This window comes from Talaromyces stipitatus, genomic scaffold, assembly GCF_000003125.1.
Source record: "Talaromyces stipitatus ATCC 10500 scf_1105507295541 genomic scaffold, whole genome shotgun sequence".
NCBI classification, from domain to species: Eukaryota; Fungi; Ascomycota; class Eurotiomycetes; order Eurotiales; family Trichocomaceae; genus Talaromyces; species Talaromyces stipitatus.
The window spans coordinates 1057801-1079074 of record NW_002990115.1 but is presented as its reverse complement, the minus strand read 5'-3'; the positions used below and the strand labels follow the sequence as shown (position 1 = coordinate 1079074).

Sequence of the window (21274 nt, the reverse complement as noted above, 5' to 3'; positions counted from 1 at the left end):
TTCCACAGCATATTCAAGAGAAATAATAATATACCTCACATGCAATTAACAAATAATACGTGCTACGTAATATGAGCTTAGTGATATGGATACAGGCCTCCAGAGCTGGTAAAACGGGTATTGTATGTTACGCTCAACGCCGCCATATACGCTCTTCTTTTAGAGTGTACGTACTTAATAAAGGTAAAAATTAAAATCCTCGCTCTAAAAAAATAGCAATAAAATACAGCATAATTAATAAATATACTTATATACCATACCGTACAACTGATGTTATGGGCCGCCCTTGCTGACGGTGGACACTGACTAGCAAGATTACATCCGGATACACGATCAAGCTGTACGCGCACTGTGTCAGGCGTAATAATACGGTAACGGTAGTGTCGCAAGCAGACTGCGGCTGTTTTGACAGAGAGTCCCGCCCTTCCCTCACTCTCTCTCTCCTCTCTCTCTCTCCCTCTCTCTCTAATACTATCTCTTCTCTCTACATACTCTCTCTCTCCCATACAAACTGCTCTCTCATACAACTCCTACTACTTCTATACAAGGTAAGCTAATAAACATCCCTCATATAATTTTCGTGTCCGCCAATATCTTCCACCTTCCATTGCCCTCCCCCCCACGTCTTTTCTCGTTCTTTTCCATTTGATTCACGCGTCTTTTGATTTGCAATTGCTTCATTTTCGCTCCTGGTCGCGCCTCGTCGCCTTCACTCTGCGCTTTCCTCTTGTCATTACCCTAACCACTCCATCACCCACCACTATTATTCATTGACACGAAATTATCGATTTACTGAATTTTGAAAGTTTGAATCTCCTTTCTCGTTCAAATTGGCTCTTTTCCATCCCCATCGCTTGTGAGTTGATCATCAAAACACAAAACATCCAACCAACTTCCCTTTTCAACCTGGGGAGACGCGATGGAATTGGTGTTTGGGGATCCGCGTCCCGCCCGCAACACCAAACACCACTCTCATCAACTGCACCTTCGTCGCGTATCTCACTGCGCGCTTGCTTGTTGCGTTTCTTGTCTTGATTTTCCTGGTCGCATATGTCTGCCGACTGAGCGCCAGCAAAATTGACCCCTCAAACCCAACCATTTCCCTTGCTTATTTATCTCTTGACACACACACATATATATATATATATATATATATATATATCTCTCTCTCTCAGTTTCTAAGAACCAAGTTGACTGACCTCTTTCTAGCCGATAATCAAGAATCAAGATGCCCAAGGAAAAAACAACCACCCGCAAGACCAAGCCCCGCAGCGAGAAGAGAAAGAAGGGTAAGTCCAGATCTTCACAACGAACCGAGTAGCTAGCTAACCACAACACCAGACCCTAACGCCCCTAAGCGCGGTCTCTCTGCTTACATGTTCTTTGCCAACGAGAACCGTGAACGTGTCCGAGATGAGAACCCCGGCATTGCCTTTGGTATGTTTCGCCTGTCTTATTGACCCCTACAATCAACTAACGTGACCGTCATCTAGGCGCCCTTGGTCGCAAGCTCGGTGAGCTGTGGAAGGGATTGAGCGATGCTGAGCGAAAGCCATACGAAGACAAGGCTGCTGCCGACAAGAAGCGTTACGAGGACCAGAAGGCCAGCTATTTGGTAAGTTCTACCCCACTCCTATACCTTCTGTAGTATATCAGTTCTGACTATTCAATCCAGGCTGGTGGCGATGAAGAGGAAGAATCCTCCTAAACCATTTCTTTATTCTCTTCTCTTCCAACTCAACTGAGAAAAACAAAAAGGAACACAATCATCCCTCAGTGTATGATTATATTTGATTAGGGAAAATTTTCTTTTTCCATTCGTCGGCTGATATAGTTTCTTCCTGGTTTTCTCGCTATGATACTGCTAGTCTATGGCTCGGTTTTCCTGACGTTTTCTCTTTTTTATCTAATCTCTGGTCTCTTCGGTATGGGCTGACGGGGTTCTTTGTGTTCGTTCTACACGTGGTTGTTTTCGTTGTTTTGTTTTCGTGATGCATTTTTATTTTCCTCAATTGTTCTTGCGCGAGGGGTTTTAAAGTCAAATATGGAAATCTTTGTTGTCTTTTCATATCTCCGTATACATAAATCAACCTTGAATCGTAAGAAGCAAGTTTTAAAAAGGGAAGTAATAGGGTTATAAAAGATTATAATTGAATTTGTGCTTCTGTACTTGTAAAACGTTCTATAACAACGTCAAGAAGTCTTCTTTATACATGATAATGAACTGAATCAAAGACTAGAAGCCAATAGAAAATCTAAACAAAACCATAACCTCACAAACCCAACCCCAACAATCACAAAAGACAAGAGAAGAAAGATCAAACTTTGCGATTCTTCTCCGCCTCAGCTTGCGCCTCAGCCTGCTCTTCCAATTTCCTCGCCTGTTCACGCTCCAACTGATCCGGGCGCCGAATAGCGATATCCTTGGGCCGGAAATCGCTAAACAACTGTTTGAGCACATTCTCCACCAACCAGCAGCCACCGTAATCAAGGATCATAAGCACACAGAGCGTGAATTTAAATTCGTCACTGAATGGTACCAGGCGCAATTTTTCGTTGATCTCAGGGATGAACTCGGTGGCGCAGGAGAAGGCGACGCCTGATGCGCCTACGAGACCCCAGTACATGGCCTTGTTTTCGCGGATGGATTCACGGAAGGGACGGCCTTGGTAGTTGATTGAGAAGGTGGAGATTTGCTGGATGAGTTGGAGGAGATAGACCGCACTGTTGAGTAGAGAAGGCTCAAATTCTCCTTCGAGGTCAACTTCGCCGGTTAGTCTGGTAGATGTTAGTTGATAGTTACTAGAATGAAAGGAAGATAACGTACGGTTCAATCTTTGCAACATAGTTGGATAGATATATCAATGTAGCAATGTGAATGGCAAACTGTCCAAGAACGGAACCAATGATGTACACGTTAAAGATGTTTGGCTGAGGTCGTTCTTTGGAAAGGCCTTCAACAGACTGATATGCATGTTAGCTCACATTCATACGTACTGCCAGCAGTAGAAAACTCACCTTGGCGCGAGAAATCGACAAGAAGCAGACACTCATCAGCATTCCACTAATAGTAACTTGACCATCTCCAAACTTGATTCCGTCCAGATAGATGACACTCAGACTGTATGCGCTAATCAAACAGTTCAGAGCAAGGATCTTGTACATTTGAATTGTCGCAACAAGAGTGCAACGACCTTGACGAAGAATGTTGGGAATTGCCATGACATTTGCAAGTTTGCTAGTAAACGGAGCGGCGACTGATGCATCTCCGAGCTTCAAGGTAGGTGGTTCGTCATCCAGTTCTGCTTCCAGCATCGAAGACGTCAGCTTGTCCGCAAGTCCGGCCGCAGTAGCTTGAGCTTGTGTTTGACGTAGTTGCTGAGGTGTGAGTGCTTGCTGTGCAGGAGTGAATGGAGCCGCAACAGCTCCAGGTGCTGGTACGGGCTGACCCTTCTTCTGCGCTTCGCGTTCAATAGCCTTTTGGTAGTGTGGATTGTTGGGACCGGGAGGATACAAATGAGCAATGTGAACGGGAATTGGAGGCGGAGGCTGGTTGAATCGTGCCATCATCTGGACCTGCTTCTCGTACAGCTCTTTCATCTTGGTGTTGCGCGCATGTTCTGCAATCTTCGTGAGATCCTCTGGACTTCCGTTCAACAGTGCAACACCAACATGAGCTTGTTTGAGTGCTCCGACGTCGTTGGTACCATCGCCACACATGAGCGTAGTGTATCCAGCAGCTTTCATACCCAAAAGAATATCTTCCTTCTGCTTAGGCGAAACACGGGCATATACCCAAGTATGGCGCAAAAGATCAGAGAAAGCAGGGGTATCCTTGAATTTACTCAATGCATATCCGGTTACGCAAAGATCCTTGGTCTGTAGAATCTCTCGATCAAGAGGGTGCGACGGATCAACTTCAATATTGACCTTGTCGTCGATGCTGCGCCATACAAGTCGACTTCCCGAGTTGTCATCTTCAGGTGCATCGAGGATTAATACCTCCCGGTCAACGATTTCTACCTGGCGGGCGACATGAACAGCAGTAAGAGGGTTGTCACCGGTAATCATGACCACACGATGGCTACTTTCATTGAGCATACGAACGGCTTTGATGGCATCCTCTTTCAATGGGCATTGAAGAACAAGGAAACCAGCAAAATGAAGATCAGACTCAATATCCTCGCGCGAGTAGTTATTAATACGACCTTGGCCAAAATCCGCATCCTTGGACAAATACTTGTAGGCCAGAGCCAGAACACGAGCCCCGTTTCTGGTAAAGTACTTGAAAGTCTCTTCGTACTCAGGAGGAGTGTGTACAAGCATAGTACGGATGGTCTCAGGAGCGCCCTTTACACCAACGAAAGTAGCCTTGTGTTTTCTGCCAGAAGACTTGTCGGTAGTCGTAACGTGGGCGATGGAACTTTGGCGCTTGAGAGCAGATGAGAATTGAAAGCGCCTCTTGATCTGGACGGATTCTGCTCCTTGAGAGCCGGTCGAAGTCTTGTTGGACAGAACATCATCTTTACCCAAAACCCAGCCCAAGGACGACAAGGTAGCCTTTTCCATAGGATCACCGACGATTTCACCTTCTTCAAGCTTAACGAGCGCATGTGCAGTAGCGAGTACGAGTGTGGTCTCATTTCCGACCTCATTAACCTTAACCAATTCAGTGTGGGCGCCGTCCTTGTCAACCTTGGCTCCGGGCTGACCCAACGTCAAACCCGCAATACCGTCGACAAGAAGATCTTCTCCAGTAAGGGTTCCGGTCTTGTCAAAGCATGCGATATCAACACGTCCAGCGAACGGGATACGGAAGGGTTCTGTGCAGAAAATGGCGAATTTACTCAAAGCCGCCAAACTGGTATTCACGGCCAGACTCAGTTCCATGGGAAGTTCTGGTGGGACGACACTTGTAATGATCAAGACACAATCGAGCATAAGTTTGGACCGCTTTCGGTCCTTTTGCACACCTTCCTGCCACACATACCAAGCGGCAGCAATAGCAAAAATAAGAAGGAACAGAATGAACAGAAGCGCTTCGGCGTTATTGGCAGAGACACGTTCTGTAGAGTAGATCATTGTACGAACGAGACTTCCTTGACTGGTTTCGAAACCGGTCTTGACGACGACACCCAGCGCGCCATTGTCGGGTGGCGTAGGCACACCAGAAGTGGCATTAGCAGCTTTCTCAGAGAGATCACCAAGATTCGGGTGAGTAACTTGTAGCACCTTCGTTCCACCGTGGACGAATGAGTTCTTGTCCAGTCCGTCAGGCTCAATAAGATCGTCACCGGGTCGAAGTTGAATGGAGTCTTTGAGTAAAGGAGTACTTTCTCCAGATAACATCGCCTCATTTACAATTGCACTGCCTTCGATGAGCAAGATATCGCAAGCAACTCCGCCGTCTTCCTTTGTCCGGTTCACCGACACAAGATCCCCAGGAAGTAGTTTATCACTCGTGATCTCTTGCCATTTGTTCTCTCTGAAGACCCAGATATCGTATGGCTTGATGCTCATGCCACGGAATTCGTTCAAAGTCCTCTGACGCTGCCAGACGACAGTGCTCTCAAAAGTGACCAGCATGAAAAGGGTGAAAAGAGAGTAGTACCAGTACTCGTCCAACATCCAAAGTCCAACGCAGAACACCTGGAAAACGAAGAATGGAGCAACAGCATGTTCCTGAAACAACTCAACAAATGTAGGCACCGGGATATCAAACGTGTTGTCGCCATAGTGATGTTGGATACGCTCGATTTCAGCCTTACTCTGCAATCCGCGAGACTTCTGAAACGTCTTGATAGCGGGCTTCGGTTCTTCATCGAGGGTATAAGTCAAAGGCGCAAATTTCTTCTCCTCAGGATAGTAGAGGAACCGTCGTTTCTGGAACAAGAAGGATGTTGTTTCTTTTCCACGCGTATTATCACGAAGCAGCTTGCAGATTTCTGGGGCGCCAGCGTTGGTGACTGGAATAACTTTGATCAATTGGGCGGTCTCGACGGATTTCGCCCGCGTTGCCGTAAACAGGGTATTCAAATTGACACTCCATTTAGTCATTAACCAGAACAATGATTGTAGCGTGATTATAGATCCCGAATACACCCAAGTCCATTCTTGTCCCTGGATGTAGGTATCATATAGCTCGGGGGATAAGTAAACCGAAAAGAAAATCGGCCATGCGATGAGGAACGGCCACCAGTAAGCGTGTAGCTGGAGCGGAAGGGGGTTATGCAGAGAGGCACTCTCAATTTGAGAGTCTACGACAAGTTTGGCCCTTTTTGTTAAAGTATATAGTCAGTATGGTATCAATGACTGGGGTGTTAGAAATAGTAGATTGCTTACATCTTGCCACTCGGAGATCCTGCTGCAGCAGGTCAACCAAAGCAAAAGCAATCAAATCCAGTTACTCATGTGAAACAAGAGGGCACCAAAAAGATGGTTATAGAAAATTATTAAGCGGATATGGTTAAGGGTAGATCAAACAGACCCTTTTCTCGATAACGCGGAGCTGTCGAAGAAGCCACATTAGCGATAGAAAGAAGAAGAAATTCCACTTGGATGCTTAAGATTATCGGCGGCGCTGCCCAGGCATGCCGTCCGTTTCTGCTGGATGTGATTGGCTGTTTTTACTAGCCGCTTAGCCCATTATAACACTAGCGCAGTTCTCATCTGAAGTGCTTATTGGCTGTTGGTTGGATCAAAACGGACTATACGTTATCGTATTTACCTTAAGGCCTAGAAGAGACAGTGATAGATTCGAAATGAGTATTTATAATTGAAGAAATCTGGAAATAGCTCGCTTAATATATGCAGGAGGCTTAGTAGCCGAGGAGAATGACACTTCCATCTAAGAACAGATAAACAACGATCCCTTATCCAGCACAAGTCCGCCGAAGATGATAATCGACCTTCAATGGTATATATAGTTGGCAAATGATCTTGTATAGTCTTTCGGTAAAGGGCTGAAGCTCGAACCCATAATTTACTTCCATTGGGCCTCCTTGCGAGATTGGAAGTCTTGCAAGATCTTGACTTGGTTTTGTAAAGCGGCCACATATTCCTTCAAGGCAGGCTCCGCACCGGCGTCGAAACCTAATTTGCTGAAGAAATCTTTGCGGTATGGGGTGGCGGAAAGAGCAGCAGTGAAGACCGGCTTCACCAAAAAGGAGTGGTGAGGCTTCAAGGTGGATCCGTAGGCCGTGCGGAAAGAGTCAGCCAATTCCTTATCAGGAGCATCGAGACTGTCGCGGATGGCTTCGCCAGTAAATTGAAGGCCGCTGAATGCAATAATTAGCAAACCAAGTATTATCACATCCCAGAGCTATAAACATACCGCACAAGCCATAGGAGTCCTTCCGTGGCGGTGTGTTTCTTCGTCTTCAGTTCATTAATGACAAGGGCTTGCAATGTCTCAGATTCGGCGGGGGCGGCGAGCTGACGTTCGCGGATTTTCTATAAGCACATCATATGAGCATTCAATCCAAATTTTGTTGCGGGAATCGAATATTACCTTGATATTTCCAACGAGATCGCTCTTCACCGTATTGAAAGCAAGGACACCAATTACATCTGTATAATTTAGTATAGCCCATCATAGATCTGAAATTTCCCACGAACCAAAAAGGGTTGTGAAAGACTCTGCAGCCTCGAGGAAGTCACTGGTAGACACCGCATTATCATTGGCAGCATCCACATGGACATCAACAAAGGACTTGTTCAAGGTATCAAGCCAAGTTTTACCAGGAGGAATGACGGGAGCAGACATAATTGCGGATGAAGAATTCAATTGATAACTGTTACAGGCAGAAAGAGAGAAGGAAGTTTGAGAAAGAGAAAGGGTTTCAGGGGAGGTGAAGTGGCGGTAACTTGTTCAATATGATAAACCATGCTAGCACGGCCATTTATCGACAGTGGGGACTGACTAGCGGCGGGGCAGTATTACGCCAGCAGAGCATGCCGTCACGTGCAGGGGTTACTGCGCACTGCGCAGAAGCCACTGTGGCTTGATCTCCTGCCAAGACTCATGCGGTACGCTAGTCCCTTTCCGCTTCCAAGGTACATGTTGGATTGTACGTAACAATCTCAAGCGGTATATCTCAACGTATCAAATTATGTATGCAAAAAGCATGGAATCCTTGATCCTTGTTGTCATTGTTCTTGTCTCTAAGTACAGTAAAGGTGGAAGATATCTTTTACCCCCTATTCGGTGGATCAGTGTGTGGCTCGCTCTTATTGGCTGACAAATCTCATCTATCTGATTGGCTGGATCAGCTTAGCTAATCCAACAGCATGGCACTAGTCCCTTCCTGGATCAAGATGAGGCTAACCTTATTTGATTTGCTAGCATCTGCACAGCCACACTCACACTAGCCCCTTACGACGTCATTCTCGGTTGCACTCAAGATCGAAAATAACAAGCAATCTTCCCCTTCACGGGGTAATCTTTAGGTTTTGTGTACTGTGTGAAGTCAGCTTCTTTGCTTTTCAGCGCTGCATTGTAATAGTTTTATTCTTGGTTATAATACCGCTATAATGTTTATTGTTCACCGCCCCTGATACTGTCGCTCAGCTGGAATTGAGCATCATGACGAGCTCCCTGGATACTCAACATCCTGACGAGGAGGCTACTATCCAGGATGAACAAGAGCAGTACCGCGGTCTAGATGCTACAACTTATACTGCCCGACGTTTAGTGCGTGAAGAAGTTCCAGTTTCAAGATCATCTTCAGCTAATCCATTGTAGCATCATGCTTCTGCACGTCACCTATACCTGACGTCCCGGCGACATTTTATAGGGCCTATTCCCGAGGATTGGATACACAGTCATCGCAAGGCCTGGTATCAATCGAGATTCAGCTTCAAAAACTACACTGCTCGCACTCTGACATTCTCGGCAAAGACTACTTCATTCAACGAAGCTCCACGACCATCTTTGCCTGAGCCTCCTACAGATTCTCCTAACATGAACGATGCTTTAGATGATCACAATGAAAACGACGGGCAACCGGACAGCTCCACTTCAAGAGGTGAACACTCGAGTCAAGATCACGATATCGAGAACGAGGACGTTACGACAGAGGAAGACGAGCCTAGACTATCCGATGCTGGTACCGGAGTAGCAAGCACATTTGTGACTGCCAGAGAAACCCTTACTAGGGAAGAAGAACCTCTGAATTCGCCTATAACCCAGACCAGCACGCTAGAAGAACCAAGGACTTCACGTGATTCAGGCGCAGCGTCTAGATGGATGAACACGAATGTCTCTCCGGGGCGGGCATCCCATGTGCCAAGCATCTTACAATCTACAACAGATGCGGGATCTACAGCATCCCTTCTTCCCCGTCGAAGAAAAAAAGAATCCACCTCTACTACGTCGACGAAAACACTCCGGCCCCAGCAACCCGATCCTCATGTTGTGCAGGCAGCCAAGCCCGTACCTAGCCCGCAAGAGAGGGTGAGAGCAAAGATTACACGTTTTAACCTGGACGACAATGTTCTGAATCATCAAGAACGCATCCGTTCTCGAATCGAACGAGCACAGGACAAAGTTTCGGCCAACCGACCTCATTGGAATAAAGAAAGCGAAGGCGAAATGATTAGAGCACAAAAGATGCTTGTACGGGTTGAGTATGCATCACAGGAGCTCCCACCGGATTATTCTGAAAATTCCAGTATGCGAACAGAGACGCGAGAGCTGAAAACATGGCGTGAGTATGTTGTTGTCTGCCGGAAAGCCCTTGATGATGACGCGCTCTTCACGTTGAAGATGTACAAAACTCGGGTCATTCAGGACGTTGAAAAATCCCGGAAGTCAGCCTACTATGAAGTTTCTCTAACCAGGAAAACCACCAAAATCAACCTATACTCCTCGCTGGATAAGACTTGGGCTATATGGCACCCGTATAAGCGTGGTACAAGAATCTTCATCTTAAGGCCTCGATCTTCAGCTCATGCAATGGAATGGTATACTTTTATCAGACAGACCCTGGGGTGGAATCGTCCAACATCTTTGCTCATCAATGTGCCTGATTTGAATGTCTCTCTAGTCTTCAAGAACCCTTTTGAACAGAGTCGTCTTGGTAACGAAGTCTCAGGTGAAAGGGGGACTTTAATAGCTAGGACGATTGTTGCTCACTGCCTTAATGTACTGAAAAGCCGTAACGAATGGTCCGAGGCGCTTGAGGGGTGGTCAAAGACATCAAAGATGGGCTTAGCATGGAAACGATTTGACCGCCTAGAATGGATTTATGGAGCCCAGGAAGCACAGATGTATGGGACTATTGCAATGCAAACTTCTCATGATCTAGAGCTCAGGCCGAAACATCATTATCCCTCGACAATAAGGACAGACGGTGAAGAGGAAGAGGAGCCAGCCCCTATTGAAGGCTTTCTCATACGTCTCACTTCGCAGAAAGGTGTGCAACAAAGACTGGGTAGAGAATTCTCCAAGCGACAATACTACTTTAGCCAGGATCGATTCTTGTGCTTCTGTAAGCCGTCAAAAGCGTTACCTCCTCATCCTCCGGATCTTGATTATACAGATGCCTCTATACCGTCATACGAGGAAATTGCCGAACGGAATCCATTGCAGTACGATATACTTCCTTACCCAGTCCAAGGCGGAAATATCACATGGCTCGCTAGTGGTAACGCAGAGTTTCTGCGACGGCACGACGAAGAAGCAACCGCTCAGTTTGGACGCAACATCGCCAACTTGCAGCACGCAGAAGGTCTTATTGATATCTGCCAAGTGGACAGTGTCCGAGTCTCTGGGGATCCCAATGGATCTGAAAACACCGGAGGTCGACGTATTTCAGGCGGTGATATAGAAGAAAACAGGTTCGAGCTCGTTTTGGGGAATGGCCTCGTTGTCCGCTTCAAGGCTTACAATTACGAAACACGAAATGAATGGATCAAGCGTCTCACAGGCCTAGTCAAATACTGGAAAGCCCGAGTAAAGGCCGATGCTAGAGAGCTGAAAACTATCCGCCAACATAACCTGGAGAATCTGGGCATTGATGAAAGGATGGAATCCCTATTTGGTCAGTTTGCTAGTAAATGGGAAGTCAGGCGGGCAGAAGCGTCACCACATCTATACAATATGTGCCATTTGTCGGAGTGTCGACCGGTCAAGGTAAGCTCAAAGACGCACTACATTAACATTGTTACTTTCAAGCTCACATATTCCAGATGTCCGGGTATCTCTATCGAAAACCTCGCCGTCGTTCAACCTTCCACCGCTGCCAGGTCATTTGCACTTCTGGACAGCTCTTGATCTTCCAAGATACTCTTCGCAAATTCAACGGGGTCGAAATCCCACACATCCACCAGGAGCGGGTAGCCACACTGGACCTACAAGATTGTTATATCTACTCTGGACTCCTGACCGAGAACGATCTACTACATACCAACCAGACCTTCGACAACAACTACCCTGGCCATCACGCTTTACCACGTATCTACCTTGCTCAAGATGGTTGGACGAGTCAAGATGAAGATACATCTATCTGTTTTGTCATCTGGCATCCCACGCGAAAGAGTCTGTTCCGAGCGTCCGAAGTGAGAGAGGGAAAGACTAATAGGATGCTTCGTCGAGTCTCTGCACTTGGTGTACCTGGACGAACTGTTGTCTTCAAGGCTAGAAACCGTCTTGAGCGAGATCGATGGGTGCTCTGCATAGAATCTGAGATCAACCGCTTACAGGAAGAAAGAGGTGAGGATGTGAGGATTGTCTGAGTCGCTATCACATCACGGCCAACCCCATCACATGAAGACGTGTTGATGAGTTGAAAGTATCTCATTGTTTTATACATAAGGATCACAGGTCCGACCTCTAGTGTCTAGTAATACATATTTATACCCCGGTACGAGTGTATCTCATACTCAACATGCAAAAATACATGTAATATATATATATACAATGGTTAAATGCAAAATAACAGACCCACGAAGAAACACTCTAGTCCAACCCCGGTACCTCAATCTTGACGGCCTGTTTAACCACTCTATCCCTGACCGAACTTCTATACCCTTCCCCCAATTCCTTTTGCGTATCAGAGCCTGATTTTGCTTCAGCTGGCGGATCCCATTCCCACCATTTCAAGCGTCTCATTCGTGGATAAAGAACCGCTACCACACTGCCCGTGATCAGATTGATGCTCACCGGGCCATATGTATTACTATCCAGGGATTTTTTTGGATCGTCAGCATCGCCTTCTAACCAGACGTGGTTGAAGGGTACGATTTGTGACGGCCGAGGACAAGGCTCTCTTGTTGTGACGCGGTCTCCTGGTAAAGCGATGACACGTTTTATGGCTATATTTGAGGGATTTGCTGGTGAACTATACAGATGTCAGTAAGACCATTACATATGCCTGCAGGGCTTGCTCAGACCTACCGAAACGTAACAACCATCCCCCTTTCCAACCTCCTCGTCATATTCCACGGCCACATAGATCCCCAAGGCCACAAATTCACAAGAATAACATCGCTCTCGGTGTGCGTCTGCTCATAATTCTCATTCAGATAGGGTGTCATCGACGGTCCCGAAACCCACATGATCTGCAGCACATGTTCAGAGAAAAATATCCCAATGGGAACTATCGGCGCAATGACACGGAGCACGCGAGCAGTCCATCGAACTGACGGCGGTAATGCAGCATAGCGAGCGCGCAATCGACTTCGAAATGAGGACCATGTGGACGGACGTTCTTTATAGGCGGTGAAGTCGGATATATCAATAGAGGGGTTTCTGTTGTTATTGGGGGAGCCTCTGTGCTTAAGTTCAGAGCGAGAAAGCACTCGGGGATTAGAGGAGGATTGAATTGTGCCGGGGAGTTTGGATGTTATTCGTGCAGCTGTCTGCTTTGCTTTCGAATCTGCCATTATCGCCCGAGAGGTGGCCGAGGTGGCCGAGATGGCGGAGATTGTTGGGAGAATAATCTCGCGGAATTGCGTATATTGGGCCTGATGAAATTTGATGGAAGCCGAGAATCTCTGCTGTCAATTACCAATTCTCTTTCAAAGTCATGATAATTGTATCGTCTTGTTGATTGTATCACAAATCACAAAAATTCCGCTATCGCGGAAGAGGAAGCTTTAGAATGTTTGCATCGTTTGCAGCGTCGTATGACATGGCCAGCTTAGTTACCACTTCAGTACATCTATCGAAATACTCTACTATGGCATATTTAACTAAGCATATACTCATCATAACTAGCTAATAGCTGGTATCTACACGCTCGCCGACCATGTAAAGGTCTGCAGCAATACTTTCCTCCGCGTCAACCTAGCGAATCATGATTTATGCTCAGTCTCGGATTTCGACAATTCATCAAATTCGGCCGAACTGGACTGCATGCTCTGAATATCCGTTACGGAGGCCGCCTGAGAGTTTAATTCGACAGGTTCTTCATCTAGATCATGGTGATTGGCACCTTCAGACAGCTCTTCCCAATCCTGCTCGTCATCAGTAACCGACTTGAAGCTTTCATCATTCACGTCGACGAACTCCGTATCTAATGATAAATTTTCATGTCAATCGTTTGGTTGACTCTTGATTGACGGTGAAAAGATTCACCAACCATTATCGGCCTTCGTCTCGGGAGAGGTGTTTGCATTTCCAATGTCTTCGGGCATAGGTGGGAAATAGAACCTGTTTTGCAAGTTAGCCTTCTGGTACGTAGTCAAGCGCATCAGAAATTCGAAACCATACGGTAAAAAGCGCTGGTATGCCTCAACATCAGCAGGCATAAAGCTGCAAAAGATGATCCGGTCGAATTTCGAGGCGTTGTCATCCTTCCTCAAGAACTTCCCAACTTCATCCAGGACAGCTTGAGCTGCTTCTAGATTCGGATAACCATAGACGCCAGTACTAATAGCCGAGAAAGCTACCGAGCGTAGATTATTTTCCACAGCTAACTGTAAGCTTCGTCGATAACAGCTACGGAGAAGCCGCTCTAAAGTAAGGTGATAGCGCTCTTCGTAAATCGGACCAACGGCATGAATAACTTTTGCAGCGGGTAAGTTATAGCCATTCGTGATTTTTGCATCGCCCGTGTTGCAGCCATCGAGAGTGCGACATTCAGCGAGCAGCTGACTACCTGCGGCGTGATGTATGGCACCGTCGACTCCTCCACCACCTTGGAGCCATTGGTTTGCAGCATTCACAATGCCATCCACCTGTAACCTGGTGATGTCATATTGAATATGAGATAGGATATCGTTTAGTGCTTTGGATGGACTATTGCTCCCTGGTTGTTGGGATGGCGATAGCAGTCTACCACGATATAACTGTGTCAGTGTTGGTATCTGCGCCAAAGTGACAATGTTAGATGCCATGATGTTGAACACTGGGCACCGAAGTCAAAGTTCTATTCTATGGAGCGTGGTGAGTATAAGAGTTCAAAGTTTTGGAATATTTACTTACCTGGGGAATATTAAAGCTGCCTTTCAACCCCACGTTCATGTCACACTTGATGTGTTTGCTGGGGAGGGTGGAAGCAACGGCTAAGTGTAATGATTCGCGATAGGAACTGAAGAATAAATACACAACTATGTGTTAGTGATTAAATACAGAGAGAAGATCTGTCGATGTCAAGTTGTTCTTATATAGAGGCAACCACGTGATGGCATAACACTAGGCAGAACTAGTAGAACTTTCAGAAGGAAACCGCCAGACTTCGCATACTTCTACAAAAAAATTACCTAGGTTTACTGGGAAGCTCCAGGTACTACAAGTCATTGTCTTGATTTATTGATTCATAGTTTTCATGACAGCCTGTCAAAAACGATCAAAGCTTATTGATCGGAATAATCAATCATATGGTCAGTACAACTGACTCGACATGAAGAATAAGTAGATCGGTGTCGAACAACACCGCACTACATAAGAATGTAAGAAGTTGGTATGAAAAGAGTAGCAAACAAAACAGGATTCACACAGAACATAAAGTGTGTTCTCTGGTGGTTAACACAGAGTCCAGGCCCGTCCTGTCGAACTGAAGGAAAATGCTAGACATAAAAAGTGAGCAGAAAAGAAGTCGAAGAAATGCAAAGTTAGCTAAAGGAGAGACATGAACGTAACGTCTTAGCCCGAAAAGGCCTGTTAGCGAACCTTCCACCGGTTCAATCGTCATCAAATATCAAAGAGAAACACGGAAAGTATCAGGATCACTTCACATGATGGGAGTCTTCCGCTTCTCAGCACTGGATAGCACCAACATAGGGGTCTTTCGTCGTTCTGTAGTCTGATTCGCTGAACGGTGGCCAGCAACAATAGAAGCAGTCGACGGTGGACCAACGGGCGACAGGGCACTGGGAAAACCTTCATCGCCACCAGCGGCTGAAAGTATGTACATGTTTTCCGCAGACACCCGTTCACGCGAAGAACGATCCTTCTCCTTGAGCTCAGACCCAATGGCCCCATTAGCAAAGGCCCGCAGACTTCCCAAGCTAGGTTTGCTAGAAAGGCTGCCACTACCGCGACGGCTATCATCACCATCAGAGACTGAGAAGACGAACTCAGTCTCACTGGCAGGAGTGTTGCTACCACCACTGCCATGGTTGCTTCGCGATTCGCCTCGGCGCTCAATTCCCGCACGTACCAAATTGTGGACCGCTCGGCGGCGTTGACGTGTAGCGAAATTCTTGCTGCCTTCGTGTTTCGATGTGGGTTTCGCAACGAGCTCCTCAAGCGCCGGAGGACCGCGTGGCTGGCGGGACGGGTGTTCGCCTGCGCGACCTTGACCAGGTCCGAAAGTTCCAGTCAGGGGAGTCTGGGGAAGAACAGCAGACCGGGGACCGGAGCCTCCCGTCCGGGCCAATTCGGTATTAGTCCGCAACCCCGGCACAAACGAGTGGCTTTTTTTATGGATGCGTCTCATAGAATTTCCGGAAAGAGTGGAGAGCGAAGTCGTATTAGTTGGGGGAGAGGGTATATCCTTGGGTGACTCGGATCGAGAGGAAGCATGGACAGAAGATCGAGCAGATTCAGGAGGTGGTGAGACCTCAGCACGGAAAGGAGCTGTCTGATATCCGATAGGCGATTGAACTGACTCCTGGTAGGTAGGAAGAGGATCCTCTTCCTGGGGTGAGGAAGTGCTATTATCGAAAACGAAACTCTGCTGACCGGTCATTGGATTGTAAACCGAATACAAACCCGGTTGGCCAGAAACGGGCTGGACAACAGGCTGCATGCCCTGCTGCAGCTGTTGTTGATACAAGCTCATGCCCGGGACGAAGGAAGGGAGTTGACCCTGCTGGTGTGATTGAACGTGTTGCTGTTGAAATTGCTGTTGGAATTGCTGGTTGAGGTGATTCGCACCCAGACTCAAGTTCTGGAACTGCTGAGCAGCAGCAGTAACACTAAGCAACTGTTGCTGAAGGCGCTGTTGTTGGGCAGCCAAAAACAGGTTGGTGGTCATTAGCTCGGCGTATAGTTTCTCGTCCATGCCGTCAGCATCTCCCAAATCAATTGCTGGAGGCGCAAGAACTTGCTCTGGGAGAGAGTAGAGAGGACGTCCCGTGTTGTATCCCATGTTTGTACTCTGTGAATCCAGTCCATACGAGTACTGGGGGAATGTCGCGCCAGTCGCTGTTTGGGGAATACGATCTCCAGTCCTGTTCGTAGCGTAGCGGCTTCCCTCTAGTCCAACACGACCATGGCCCTGGAATTGTTGGCTGTATGTAGGAGGAACGGTTGCTGACTTAGGAGCAGTGCGTAAGCCAGCTAAAAGGTGAGACCGGCTGGTCCGAGGGGTGGCAATACTGGTTGCCGGACCCGTTTCATTGATAGTTGAAATTTGAGGAGGGACACTCAAGCGTTTGATGTGAGACCCTTTTCCTCGGGAAGCAAAGCCTGTACCCGGAACGCCAAGGGAAGCGCCATTAAAGGAAGAATTTTGAGTCATTTGAGCAAGACCGCCTGCGTCCATACTCAATGCTTAAAAGAAAAGTGTCTTTTTTTTGTGGGTGTGCAAGGAGACAGTTTCAAGAACCGAACAGTACCGTTGTTGTGATCGAGGGCGACGAGAACAAAGAGTTTGTTCTTGAGAGACGGGTGAGGGTTCTCGAGAAGTGGGTATCGAAGCGTACCGAACGAATTAGAGTATTAGTCGTGTCTCGATGATAGCCGTATGTCAAAAATGCAGCCGTCAAAGAAGACGAAGAATCTAAAGTAAACCCTATCCACAATAGGAGTCAGTAACGAACAGTTGATGTAATGCCTAGGAGAGAGACGCGTACCGAGAATGCAAGACAATGACCAGAAGTAAGCGGTATCCGAAACGCGAAGAACAATGATGAAAAATAGACGATTAAGATATACAGAGAAAATAATGGCGCGTAGATGCTTCGATTAAAGATTGAATCAGACCAGAGATCGGCACGTCGAAGGTTGCTTGTGGCCCTGCTTGAAACGGGATGTGGATGCACTGCAAGCCCACCTCGTCAAAAGAAGAAGTCGCTCTTCAATGGAAGCCAAGGATGGAAAGCAAAGTCCTTTTTGGAGGGAGATCGCAAGCCGATTGTTGGTATGATGTAGGTGTTGAGGTATGTCACGTGTGGAGCGTTTGAGCGGAAAATAGAATGCAAGTCGTTTCAACAACGCCGGATAAAGCAGTAATAGTGGGACTGAGGAGTCGTCGGTAGGGATAAAAACACAGTCCTTGTCGATAATTAATGGAAGGTTGAATCAAGTCAATAATACTTTCTTGCCTTCATGCGAGTCGATAAACAAAGCGCGAGATGAAACCGCGAAAGAGGCTTTCAGGGGAACGACTCGAAGTTCTCTTTTGTACTTTTTTTTTCTTTTTCTCTTTTCTTGGTTCGACTATTTGCAGTAAAAAAAAGAGCAGTCAAATTGAGGGAATTGAGGGGAGTGAACGGAAGAAGTAAGATCCCAGGGAAAAGAAGGTAAAAGAAGAGAAAAAGAGGATGTGATCAAGAAGAGAGATGGGAGGATAGCACAGAGGAGATGAAGAGAGAGAGAGAGAGAGAGAGAGAAGAGCGAGAGGATTGGGGGAAATTTGGGCGTGCTTAGTACGGGGCAACAGCGAGGTAAAGGCGGTGATTGGGCGAGAGCACTAGCCCCGCCAAGCGAACCAATGAGAGGGCGGGGCGGCGCGACGACAGGGGCCGGGCGTCTCAGGTAGACTTTGGGCGGTCAGACCAATCAAAGCATTCATTGGCGTGTGAGCTGTGACTCTGCCATTGGACATTCTGAGAATCCATGACTTTTCAGAACAGTACAATCCCATTGTGTGCTGTTCCAGCTCGACGACCAAAGATTGCTCGTTGTCGACTTCCTACTCTTTAGCAATATCCAAACAAAATGAGGGGTCGCCGTCAGTCAGCCTCGAGAGTGTTTCGTCCGTCCTATTTGTTGAGGCTGCCATCACTAGCAGAATGATGTGCATCCATCGGAAGAACACTTGGTGTAGCGACCCCGCCCAATAGCAACACGAGACGGCCATGCCGAGCCTTATGGGGCTTTAGGACAGGCGCTGCAGCCAATGAGCAGGCCAGAATAGCCCTTCCCCATGCCGCTATTGGTTTGGCGCGGCCAACGTGGCTCGTCACGACAGCCATCCACACTCACCCGTTGTTCAGTGCCTGTGGGGACTGCTGATATAGTTAGTGATCGACCCTATCAAAACTTTGCTACGTATGAAAAATCTTAAATCTGGAGATACGCAGTTATTTGAATTGGATTAAATGTCACATACATATCAACCATCTCTTCAGGACGATGCTCTGAAGATGAGACTCCACAACCAAAACTATGTACAGTGGTAGTAGCAACGGGGGAAAGTATTGAATAAAACGGGTATCACAAGCAAGCCGTGAAGGCATGGGCAGTGGGTAGATAATCGTCGTAGAGTATCAAAATCGAACCGTGCTTAGTACAGTTGGTAGGATAATAAGTCCATGAGACCGAGCCTTTCGCAACTGTACACGAGAGAAATGAAGCTTTTCAACCGCGACGTTGGGTAATATATATGTGCTATATTGTCAAGCATCGACAGGAACAGTAGAACCTGAATGCATCGCATGTGAAGGGAATGGAAGCCGAGCAGATGATACATCTTCCGACTCTTTCCCATTGATCCGGTCGAACTCGAGCGTATCTGCCAGCTCAGCCGCCATTGGATCAAGCTCATCTTCTTTCAGACCAGTCGCCAAGGCTACTAGTTTCCGATGCATGTCTAGCTTAGTGCTAACCCCGGCATCGGCCTTCTGCTGTAGGAGCTCTCGAACCGCTTCTCGTCGCGCCTCTTGTGCTGACACTAACCTACGCACTAACTCGTAGCGCTGTAGGAGCTCCTGGGTATCTGGGGGATCGCTGTGTGAAGGCGGTGCTTGCTCTTTGGGGGCACCAGCATCAAAGCGATCGGAAAGTTGTTTGCGGTGGATCTGTTCAATGAGCGACGCGCAACGACTTTCAAGTTCTTTGTAGCGATCCATTTGCAGTGCAAGGGAATCGTTTGCGCCTTCCTGGGACATTAACGCAGCCATCTCCTTTTGCAGTGCCTGCCGATCCTTTTCCAGCTGCTCGAACAATTCCTGGGGACTCGTCACATCTCCGGCACTCTGTTGGCCAACTTTTGCATTCCCATAAGCGAGGCTAAGCTTCCGCTGTGCCTCCTCCATCAACCGCGATATCTTACGAGCCACGACTGATGCCGCAGGTGACGAGGCTGGAGGCGGATTCAAGGACTTATCATCAGTATCCATCACGTCAAGTGTTTCAATATCAGCTCGTTCGTTCACATATGTCACACTAGAAGGAGGAGGAGGAGCGACCCGGCGAGCATTTGCTTGATCCATAATACCAACGGCTGTGTCCCCCTTTTGATTGACTAAATCGCCGGCACGGCGGCAGTGAAGTAGGAAAAGAGATGTCAAGCGAAAATTACCGTTCCGAGCAGCTACTAGTGCTGGTGTATCGCCGTTCGAATCCTGGCATGAAAGGAGCATATCCAGCTCCTGCGGAGGAAATGTGTCACGTATCTTCTGGAGAAGGACCTCGCAGTAGTAGCGCGCGCTTTTCCATTTACCTTTACTGCGAGTGGTTTCTGCCAAATGATGAAAAACCGTGGCTCCAAACCAATCCCGGAAAGTGAGATTTTCTTGGAGGAGATTCACGAGTGCAGGCATCGTCTTCTTCTCGTAGTTGTTGGTGAACAAGACTGCACGCACAAGAGGGGTTTCCTCATGGACGGAGACAGCATGTACATTGGCACCCCTGCGCAGGAGATCCTGAACAATTTCTAAGTCGCCCATAGCAGCAGCCCAGTGTAGTGCCGTATTACCTTGATCATCGATAGGCCGATCCACTTGGAAGTTGGCTGGCGGCACAGGAGGTTGTACTTTTGCAGCCTCCGGAGCATCGCCTACTGTCATGAAATAGTCCAGAAGTTGGTCTCCGTACAGTATATGCTCCTGCTCAGTCGTTGACATAACATTCACCTCACCCGTAGTGCGCTTACGCTTCCTGGAATGATTTGAGTGCTGTGACATCGGGACCATATCTTCTTCGGCCATCATCGATGACGATTCCAGAGTAGTATGTTCAATCGACTCCTCCTCTTCAAATGTAGGTGGGGGCATGTCATATTGGTCTTGAGAAAAGCTAGGAACACTCATTCGAGGTGCTCGCATGTTAAAAGATTCTTCTTGTACCGCTCGCTTGTTTGCAGTTGACCCTCGCGGCGCTCGTGGCCTTGAAGCGGTCGTATGTTTCGGCGCAGGTGGCGGGCTTCGATCGCCGGCAACATAGTCTAATATGGGGCGTATCTTGTCCAGTATATTATTTCGCTCCGCCAGTAATCGAGCTTCCGGCAACGGGATCCATGTTCCTGGATAACTGTTAAAATGTGACCATTTTGATTGCAGGATCGGACATGTGCCCTACCTTGATATTTCCCATAGCCTCCCTGCACCTTCTCATGTACACCTTTCTGCACCTCACGTTCTAGTATTCGAGTCCTCGAGGGCTTATCGAATCCTGCGACTTTAAGGATGTGTGTCGCATTGATCCAGTCATCGGCTCTCCTTCTCATCAAGCATTCGCCTTCCATTTTGAACTCATAGACAGGAACCTTGATAGAACAACATTATCGTATTAGCTAGTCGTTCCCAAGACAAACACATAATCAGCGTATATGCTCGACTCACTCCACTATAGGTTGCCGAATACACTATGCCTTCGGTGCTCCCCGCCATCTTGGATTATGGCCGCTCTCCCTGGACGCGGATGCTCAGGCCAAAGAGA

The 21274-nt window shown here is 47.4% G+C and overlaps 8 protein-coding genes across 11 annotated transcripts, besides 3 other annotated features; 2 read left to right on the top strand and 6 right to left on the bottom strand.

Annotated features, from left to right (window-relative positions):
* Positions 1 to 425: 425 nt before the first annotated feature.
* Positions 426 to 467: a microsatellite.
* On the top strand, positions 468 to 2168 carry TSTA_027170 (nucleosome binding protein (Nhp6a), putative). Of its 3 annotated transcripts, XM_002479807.1 has the most exons (6): positions 505 to 548; positions 807 to 856; positions 1210 to 1289; positions 1342 to 1437; positions 1494 to 1615; positions 1676 to 2168. In XM_002479807.1, exons 3-6 carry the CDS (start codon positions 1229 to 1231, stop codon positions 1706 to 1708), a joined length of 312 nt encoding a protein of 103 aa, XP_002479852.1. In that variant the 5' UTR covers positions 505 to 548; positions 807 to 856; positions 1210 to 1228; the 3' UTR covers positions 1709 to 2168. The 3 variants fall into 3 exon arrangements, with proteins under 3 accessions (XP_002479854.1, XP_002479852.1, XP_002479853.1); XM_002479809.1 differs by lacking the exon at positions 807 to 856 and having other exon boundaries at positions 468 to 548; XM_002479808.1 differs by lacking the exon at positions 505 to 548 and having other exon boundaries at positions 559 to 856.
* Positions 1133 to 1162: a microsatellite.
* A 150-nt stretch (positions 2169 to 2318) lies between the features above and the next one.
* Positions 2319 to 6526, bottom strand: TSTA_027160 (cation transporting ATPase, putative; the record flags this gene model as incomplete). The annotated part of the gene is made up of 5 exons (XM_002479806.1): positions 2319 to 2778; positions 2828 to 2964; positions 3019 to 6257; positions 6343 to 6364; positions 6488 to 6526. 5 exons carry the CDS (start codon positions 6524 to 6526, stop codon positions 2319 to 2321), a joined length of 3897 nt encoding a protein of 1298 aa, XP_002479851.1.
* Positions 6527 to 6746: 220 nt separating this feature from the next.
* Positions 6747 to 7872, bottom strand: TSTA_027150 (glycolipid transfer protein HET-C2, putative). The gene is made up of 4 exons (XM_002479805.1): positions 7618 to 7872; positions 7511 to 7569; positions 7334 to 7452; positions 6747 to 7277 (listed from the first exon to the last, which is right to left on the bottom strand). The coding sequence occupies exons 1-4, from the start codon at positions 7763 to 7765 to the stop codon at positions 6983 to 6985; spliced, it is 621 nt and encodes a 206-aa protein (XP_002479850.1). The 5' UTR covers positions 7766 to 7872; the 3' UTR covers positions 6747 to 6982.
* A 712-nt stretch (positions 7873 to 8584) lies between these two features.
* On the top strand, positions 8585 to 12336 carry TSTA_027140 (PH domain protein; the record flags this gene model as incomplete). The annotated part of the gene is made up of 3 exons (XM_002479804.1): positions 8585 to 8692; positions 8744 to 11134; positions 11191 to 12336. 3 exons carry the CDS (start codon positions 8585 to 8587, stop codon positions 11734 to 11736), a joined length of 3045 nt encoding a protein of 1014 aa, XP_002479849.1. The 3' UTR covers positions 11737 to 12336.
* On the bottom strand, positions 10024 to 13054 carry TSTA_027130 (mitochondrial inner membrane protease subunit Imp2, putative). The gene is made up of 2 exons (XM_002479803.1): positions 12398 to 13054; positions 10024 to 12341 (listed from the first exon to the last, which is right to left on the bottom strand). The coding sequence occupies exons 1-2, from the start codon at positions 12883 to 12885 to the stop codon at positions 11960 to 11962; spliced, it is 870 nt and encodes a 289-aa protein (XP_002479848.1). The 5' UTR covers positions 12886 to 13054; the 3' UTR covers positions 10024 to 11959.
* Positions 13055 to 13186: 132 nt separating this feature from the next.
* TSTA_027120 (LRP16 family protein) lies at positions 13187 to 14575 on the bottom strand. Of its 2 annotated transcripts, XM_002479801.1 has the most exons (4): positions 14429 to 14575; positions 13715 to 14377; positions 13584 to 13654; positions 13187 to 13517 (listed from the first exon to the last, which is right to left on the bottom strand). In XM_002479801.1, the coding sequence occupies exons 2-4, from the start codon at positions 14338 to 14340 to the stop codon at positions 13297 to 13299; spliced, it is 918 nt and encodes a 305-aa protein (XP_002479846.1). In that variant the 5' UTR covers positions 14341 to 14377; positions 14429 to 14575; the 3' UTR covers positions 13187 to 13296. The 2 variants fall into 2 exon arrangements, with proteins under 2 accessions (XP_002479846.1, XP_002479847.1); XM_002479802.1 differs by having other exon boundaries at positions 13187 to 13654.
* Positions 14576 to 14836: 261 nt separating this feature from the next.
* On the bottom strand, positions 14837 to 16934 carry TSTA_027110 (uncharacterized protein; the record flags this gene model as incomplete). The annotated part of the gene is made up of 1 exon (XM_002479800.1): positions 14837 to 16934. The coding sequence occupies one exon, from the start codon at positions 16932 to 16934 to the stop codon at positions 15177 to 15179; it is 1758 nt and encodes a 585-aa protein (XP_002479845.1). The 3' UTR covers positions 14837 to 15176.
* Positions 16935 to 17978: 1044 nt separating this feature from the next.
* Positions 17979 to 18013: a microsatellite.
* Positions 18014 to 18696: 683 nt separating this feature from the next.
* TSTA_027100 (APSES transcription factor, putative) lies at positions 18697 to 21080 on the bottom strand (the record flags this gene model as incomplete). The annotated part of the gene is made up of 2 exons (XM_002479799.1): positions 18697 to 20858; positions 20915 to 21080. The coding sequence occupies 2 exons, from the start codon at positions 21078 to 21080 to the stop codon at positions 19012 to 19014; spliced, it is 2013 nt and encodes a 670-aa protein (XP_002479844.1). The 3' UTR covers positions 18697 to 19011.
* Between the last annotated feature and the right edge of the window lie 194 nt (positions 21081 to 21274).